Source organism: Sturnus vulgaris, chromosome 1 (genome assembly GCF_052056855.1).
Source record: "Sturnus vulgaris isolate bStuVul1 chromosome 1, bStuVul1.hap1, whole genome shotgun sequence".
Lineage (NCBI taxonomy): Eukaryota > Metazoa > Chordata > Aves > Passeriformes > Sturnidae > Sturnus > Sturnus vulgaris.
Genome location: NC_142243.1, coordinates 33,018,424 through 33,026,122, shown reverse-complemented (window position 1 = coordinate 33,026,122; position 7,699 = coordinate 33,018,424). Strand labels below are relative to the sequence as shown.

Below are 7,699 nucleotides of genomic sequence, written 5' to 3'. Positions count from 1 at the left end.
GTTTAAACATGAGCTAGAAAGTAATATCTTGTTTTATTTAATTACTTAAAAGCTTTTAAGAAATCATCATAAAAATAAGGATGTAAAGCTATAAGCAAAAGAGAAGCTTTGAATGCAGAATTATTGCAATAAGATATAAAGCAATCTGATTACTACTTCTAATTTATAAATTAGGTATTATCCTTTTTTTTTTTTTTTTTTTTAAAGCTAGCAGGAAATGTCAGCATTATTCAAAACTAAAAAACGAGAATCAAAATACCAGTGATCAGCTGATCAAACTGTATGTCATAGTGTTGAAAAATTACCAAATCATTAAAGTAACAAAAGACATTAAAATTATTTTTTAACATTTACATTTGTAAAAGTTACATTTAATATTCCAAGGAAACAAAATGCCTTAAAGCCTTTATATGTGATTATATACAGCTGATAACATGAAGGAGACATACTAGAGAGCATGGAGTACTTTCCCTCCCCCATTACTAAGAAAAATTCCAGTAACACTAGCTACACAAACAACATTCAAAAGATAAATATTTGAACAAATTTCTGTCAAAGCTGAGAAGAAAGTTATAGTAGTCTTAGATTTTTTTAACAGTATGATGAAGAAAATAAGAGAATAACAACAGAGCTATTAGAAAACAAATATTTATTTCAGAAACATCTTCATTTGGAAAATGCTTGCTGGCATACTGATAAGCTCCTCGAATTAAAAAATAAAATCAGCCACAAAGGCTCCCCAAATCTTGTGTTTCTGTTATTTTTGGAGGTACTGAGGACGTGTTAGTAAGCCAGAACTGTAAAGTGCTTCAAGAGTTTAGCTCAATTTTTGAAACAAAAGAAAAACCTACGTTGTCTTAAATAAAAATGGTAATATCCTTCTCAACATTATTCCAGTTTTTGTTTTTAAATCCTTCCCACTTCTTAAATAAATTTGCTAAACAATTTTTTTTATGTGCTATATTAAAAAAAAAAAAATCAAGCAATCAAAATCTCTGACTGGCAGTAACAGCTATTTTTAAGCTACTTTTAGTGATAACTTGTTGCTTAAATTAAACATTATAATTTTTACATTAAAAATAGCGTTGCTGCTGACTCACATACAAGCTGAGATGGTAAAGAGATACATTTGTGCAATTCAGTGAGACCGAGCAAAAAGAAACACGGATACTTATCTTACAAAGTGCTACCATCAACAAAATACAGTGGCTTGAAGTCTTTACCTACAATACGTTATTCTCAGGCTATTAAAACCTGTTTCTAAAATTACACAGATTCCCAGCTGGATGCTTAAAAAAGCATGCCCACACATGTTTATGCTACCCCTTACTAGCTGTCTATTTAATAATCTATTGTTTCTGTAATTCCCAGGTTTAAAATGCTCCTTCTTGGAAAGTAACCACAGATTTCTTTAAAAAGGAAAGGAAAAAAAGAAAGGCATGTATTTATATCCATTTCTAGACCGGTAACTACTGCACTGAAGTTAATGGGAGCTTTGCTAGGGTGATCAGACCCCCTAGCTCTTTTTAATAGCAGTTAAATGTCAAATATAAATACAACACCACAGTGAAACACAGTCCTTTGACAGAATCTGAGACAAGACACTGCGCAGCTGCTGTGAACAATAAAGAGCAAAACTGACGTTTAATCAAAATAAGTGTTGGTGGTTAAGAAGTTGTGCTCAAGCCTGCCTTTTGTTTGTGAAAAAGTCAATATTCCAGCGTGGTAACTACAGCCACAATGAAATCAGCAGCTCCTGTTACTCACAGGGAGTGGAGAGGGCCACATCCATGCAGGGTGTTACAGCTATGTGATTATCATCATCTCACAGAGGGAGATACTCCTCATTTCAGCTGCTGAACTAAAACACCTCAACCAGCACCTTCAAATATAGAGCCTAAAGTAAAACACATTGGGTGAAATCCTGGCCCTAGCGAGGTCAGTGCAAAATTCAGCCATTGGTTTCGATGGACCTCATCCAGGATTTTCACTGGGAATGAGTAACCATAATTCCTTGGGAGCTGAGAATCTCCAGCAAGCCTAGAAATGATGTAATTTTTATTTATATTTCTAAACTTCTAAGCAACCATGCTGAAGAATTTTTGCCTTCAGTACTTACGCATGATAAAACCAGTCTTTCCATAAACATTACAGAAGGACCAGAGGAAGATGTATTTATATCTCAAATTGTCAGCAGTATATAGTTTGTACAAATGTTGTTTTGCTGATGTTGCTGAGCTACTTTAAAAAGTGAGTACCTTGGTGGGGTGTGTAATTTCATCACCAATGTCAAATGACTTCTAAAGATGAAACTTCTCTGATGCAAATTACTAAAAGATGCTTTGAATATGTTTGATATGATATACCAACTTTTAAGATGAGGAATTAAGCGAACTTTATTTTCCAAATCCAAGACATACACTCACTGAGGAAATAATTTAACTGCCACGTATGTCAGAAGAGCACGACTTGCCCAATACTGAGATTTTAACAGTCACAAAAACATAAATAGGTAGCATGTAGACCTGCACCAAGATATATTTAAAAAAAAAAAAATCACCAAAAAGATAGGGTCGAGGTCTGTTTTGAGTATTTTGTAAGGGCATGTGGTTGCATTAACGATGGGTCTTTTAGGTACACATTACCAGACAGTCCTGTTTGTGTGGTACACATAACCAGTAAACAAAGCAGAAACTGCTCTGAACTGTCCTTAAGGTAGCAATACAGGAATGATTTTTCATGATTCTTCAGAAGCTGGGCTTGCTTTACATCCACATGAAATGCTGTCATCACTAGGTCCGAGCCCAGAGGATGAACTGCAGAAAAGGGGAGAGAGGGGGAGGAAAAAAAAAAATAAAAGGAGGAAATTGGTTTTCACAACACACTCAAAGCCTGAGTAACAGAGGAGAACTTTAATTATCTCCAGTCACAAAGAGAGACAGGAAATTTGGACTTTTAATTAGCCATTTGGAGTGCAGTTGGATATTTTTTTAGCAAGATAATTTAAACGCGAATAATTCAAGTCTGACTAAATGAAATTCACATAATCAGAATGCAGATAATTGAATTTCTACTGCATTCATTAATTCAGTGTGGAGGTGTGTGTGAAGACTTCTATGATGAGCTGTCACAGCTCAATAAAATCTCAGTCAATTAATTTTTTCATTATCTTAGTATTACATCAACAAAAAAGTGAAGCATGTGCGTGTGTATGTATGGATATATAATCTCAGAAAGTAAGGATATACAGAATTCACCTCTCTGAATCAGAGTCTGCATCGCTTTTTCCTTTTTTTCTCTCTTCATCTTCTATAGGAAAACGTCTGTTCAGAGAGGCGAAACTGTGAATCGCATCAGCAACAGAGTATTTGGTCTGCCCAGACACACAGGCCTCCATGTCTTCTGGGCTTAGCTGAGTCTGTAAGAAGAGGTGAAGCCTGCTATCTGAGAGCAGTAATGCATCCTGTAGGATCCTGGAAAAGGGAAAAAAAGGCAAATGTTTACATATAACCTGCATGCGCACACACACATATATTCTAAAGTGTTTTCCCGGAACAAATTCTAAATGATGTCCTGCTTTTAGAGTTTTCAGATGAATCCTAAATCAGTAACAGAAGGCAACGAACCTATTAAAATGATTAGGTGTGTGTTACTTTCTTATTACATTATTTGGGATTTTAGGTGAGTAAAAACATGAAGCTAATAGTTAGGCACATCTGCTATTAGAATAACTTCAAGGACATTTCTTCCATTTAACCATCTGCTATTACCACATGGATCAATTAATGATTTTTAGGCAGTTGGAGGCATATACTCTTACAAAAATTTGGTCTCTTTTTTAATAATAACCAAACTTTTATAAAAATTACAAGTCACCAATTTGTTTGGTGGAGTAAAGAAGTCTATAGAGAGACAGTGCTTAGGCAAAACAGACTTCAAACACGTGGAACATTAGAACTATCAACAACTGAGCCAACACTAGCCAAAATTATTTACACTGTTATAAATATTTAAGCTAGAATGAAAATGCCAATATTGAATGCTGGTTTTAATTTACTTGCCGATAGTTTTCAGGAACTCTTAAATCTTATTTAATTCCAGCTATTATTTTCAAAAATCTGTTTTAAAATTTGGTTCATATATATTTTAAATTAAGTCTCCAAATAAATTTAGCACAGAGTATTTACTTAAAACATATGACAGTAAACAAAATATAATACATTCCAGTAACACAAAGTTGTAGAGAGACTTTTTCAAGGCCTGAGAATTGAGGATCATGATGACTATTTTAAAGAAAAGATACGCAACTTTTCTTCAGCATTTCTTTAAAGAAGGAATTCTTTACTATACAAATCCTAGAATGATTAACAAGAAACTTCCTCAATTTGTGCGTGTCATTTTACTCATGTAATAACGACATCAGAGGCTACGGCCGTGCCAAAGAATGCTCCACAGAAAATTATTAAAATATCTTTAAACAACTCAAAGCTACTCAGAGTCAATACTTACCTATTTATACCCGTTTAGGCTACAATTTTTACCAAAAACAGTCATTGCTGTGCAACAGGAAATAAGAGATGACAGTAATGTAAGAACTAATATGAGCAGAAAGAAATATTGCATTTTAAAGGTACTCTGACTAAAATGAAAAGTGTAACTGATTAGTTCCTTCTCTTGAATAAGATTAATGGTGTGTTTGGACTGTAACGTTTTAAACACAAATACATTCTGAAAACTGTTCTCTAAAGCAGCCAACATTACAATAACATTTAATAAACACACAAGAGGATTTCTGGCTTCATTCAAGCCCATAAAAATCTGTCAAAATAAGTAGTAAGAGATATCTACATGAAACCACAAGATACTCATGTGCATGCACATTTCACTTGCCTAGGTGAACACACAGTCTCCACCAAACAACTCCAACTCTGACACCTTCCAACGAGGAAATGTCTCCAATGTTAGACCCCAATGATCTACCAGGTGTGGGTGAAATTTGAGTCTCAGAAAGATCAGATTTTGCTGAAGTTCAAAATAAGCACATTTTCATACATAGAGAAAGCCTTTTTAATCCGATCCAAATTCTTGCAATTTTAATAGCAAATAGACATCTGTAAAATCAATGTGTGTAATGTCTTAATAGTCAGAAAAACTTCTCTGTAGTCTAAAATCCAGCAAAGGCTGTGTAAAAATGATTCCAAACAGAATTTACAGGTCCACACACCTTGACAGCAACAGCTTCATGATTACAGTTTGAAAAGCCATCATTCAGCAGCCACTCTAAGAGGATTTCAGCCTTGACTCTTGATAAACCCACATTACAAACAAAGACAAACATTGCAACAAAAAGTAGAGGTATCATTCCACACAATAAATCCACTTTTATAGTTTATGCAATCGGGAGAGTAAATATCTCCTTCTACTTCTCTTAAAAAGAAAAAGCAAAGGAAGAAAAACAAAAGAAAAATAATGTGCTGGAGTTTCCCGTAGAGTAACTACAGTTACTGTTTTTCCCAGACACTGTGAGGGGATGCACATTTCTGCAATTCTAACATTTGCGTGTCTAATGCCAAGTAACAGGAGCAAAAAGCCAAGTCATTAAATTCTGTGAATGGCATTTAGTTTCACAGATTTTCCTCTTGCTGTACCTTCAAAAGTTTCCTGCCAACCAGTGAAAACACGAGTAACTAACTGTTCATGAAATTACACCACACTTACAGCTCTGTTGCTGTTTGAAATGTATTTTATTTTCTTTATAAAATAACGGGTAATCTTTAAAATTGATTTTAGATGGTTTGAGGCATTACACCAGAGAAGTAATGAGCACTAATGTCAATGATATTGGACACAAATTCATTTTAGCTTTATTTCATGTCCAGTACAATTCTGCTAAGCCTTGAACTGCTAAAGCACTGTTATTAACTCGGCAGTAACCTAACACATGGAACAGCAAACAAAAGTGATAAGAGTACAGACTGATCAGGACCTCAAGGCTACTGTCCTTTTTCTGCAGCTATAATTCAATTTCCAATTTTATTTTACATTGGACTCATTATTTCACAGTAATTTTCTTTTCTGCTTCATAGTGCCATCTGGAGGTGAAGGGAGTGAAGAGAAATCAAGGTGCAGAAGTGGAAAGATGTCCATAAAGCTAATCTCACCCACACTCATATACTCATATATGTATATGTGTGTGTTCACTATGTGTTCACATTGAGACCAAGCACTCAATGCATTTTGCCAGTTGTTTAAAACCATCCTGAACGCAGATATACAAACACCTTTTATCTGGCTGTAGCGTTGAAGAATTTCTGTTTTCTCCTAATTAAAAAATAACTGCTGCTGTCTGAACCGACAGGTTAGACTGCTTTTTAATTGCATGCTTCAAGCAATCAAAATGAAAAATAAATTCTGCACTACCCATAAGTGTTATGCTTTCCTGTTCAAAATACTCTTTCTTCAAGGGAACACCCATACATTTATCACCAGATGGTACTAGTAGTATTAAGTGCTGGTACAGCAGCTGCTCTCTGAGGCTTTTGCTGTCCTGGGGGTTCACTGTGTGAAGGGCTGTACATTTAAAAAGCATACTGGGCTTCAAGGACTTAAAAAATGAAAATTACAAGCCACCACCTAACAAATTGACAAGGCAAGAGGAAGGGAGGAGTGTCACAACATTAATACTCGGATGTCTTCGTGGAGGCTGGACGCGTGCGCAGTCTCGACGTGAGCGGTCGCGCTCCCGGTGCTTCTTCAACACTTTGGCTGCAGCCAGTGCAGGCAGGGCTGTGCTCACAGTGATGTAAATCAGCACTCGCTGCTGTGGAGCTGCTGGAGGAGTCACGGCTCACGGTAATAATTCCTATAAACTGACTGAGCGTATTTAAGAGAACAACAGACCTTCTATGCACGCCTGCGAGAAGAACGAGAGGCTAAACCCTGCAAGTCTTGATTCCATCAGTAGTCATTACTTGTCAGAGATTTCACTCCTCTTGGCCAGATTGCTCACATGCATAATGACTACTTATGTGATTAAGGGGGCTGCAGGATAAGGCTCTACATTAGAATTAGAGATAATAAAATCATTTTTTATTCACAGCCATGTGAATCTTTGTTTGTAAGCTTTCAGTAAATGCTTGTGATCTCTAGACCTTTAAAGAAGCAAGACTGAAAAACATCGCAAGCAGAAGAAGTAATGTCATTTTTGAGGAAACGCTGGATACTATATGAAGAATATTTCTCTTTTCCTGTGTTACGGCAAAAATATTTACAAAAGAAAAAACATGTGTTTTTTCTTATTTGGACAAGGTCCAAAATCTGGTTTTCTTCAACATGATTTTATTAGGTATATTATACACTGTTCTGCTGGAGAAAAACAACATATGGCTGAACAGTACAACTTAATCCTAACTAAAGATTTCCTGTATCTACTGTAACCTAATACAATGACAGATGCACACTTGAATGTGTGTGGAAGGTTAACACTCCGATTTTGTTTTCGACAAATTTACTCTGCCCATTTACATCAGCTCACGAGAGCAAGGGAAAAACGCAAGGAGCTCAGAGGCGGGGGATGACAGCCTGTGCTGTGGTGCCCTCTACTGAGCATCCAGCCCCTCAGCCCCAGCCCACACCAAACAAAGCCCCAGTTTCCTCTTTTAAAAAGCTGTCTGTGTTTCCTCCTTCACTTTTTATAAGG

General features: G+C 35.9%; 1 protein-coding gene and 1 long non-coding RNA gene across 10 annotated transcripts in view; one reads left to right on the top strand and one right to left on the bottom strand.

The window, feature by feature from the left end:
* Positions 1 to 632: 632 nt before the first annotated feature.
* The window catches only part of SNX10 (sorting nexin 10), a 34,826-nt gene continuing 27,759 nt past the window's right edge, over positions 633 to 7,699 (bottom strand). For all 9 annotated transcript variants that reach the window (XM_088163326.1, XM_088163340.1, XM_088163331.1 and 6 more), the window contains 2 exons: positions 3,258 to 3,473; positions 633 to 2,816 (listed from right to left, as the gene is read on the bottom strand). In XM_088163326.1, the coding sequence (XP_088019452.1) occupies positions 2,738 to 2,816; positions 3,258 to 3,473 (295 nt within the window). In that variant the 3' untranslated portion in view covers positions 633 to 2,737. The remainder of the gene's footprint in view (positions 2,817 to 3,257; positions 3,474 to 7,699) is intronic.
* LOC148225138 (uncharacterized) lies at positions 3,352 to 7,098 on the top strand. Its single transcript, XR_015803091.1, has 2 exons — positions 3,352 to 3,492; positions 6,087 to 7,098. It is a non-coding gene; the product is annotated as an uncharacterized LOC148225138 (long non-coding RNA).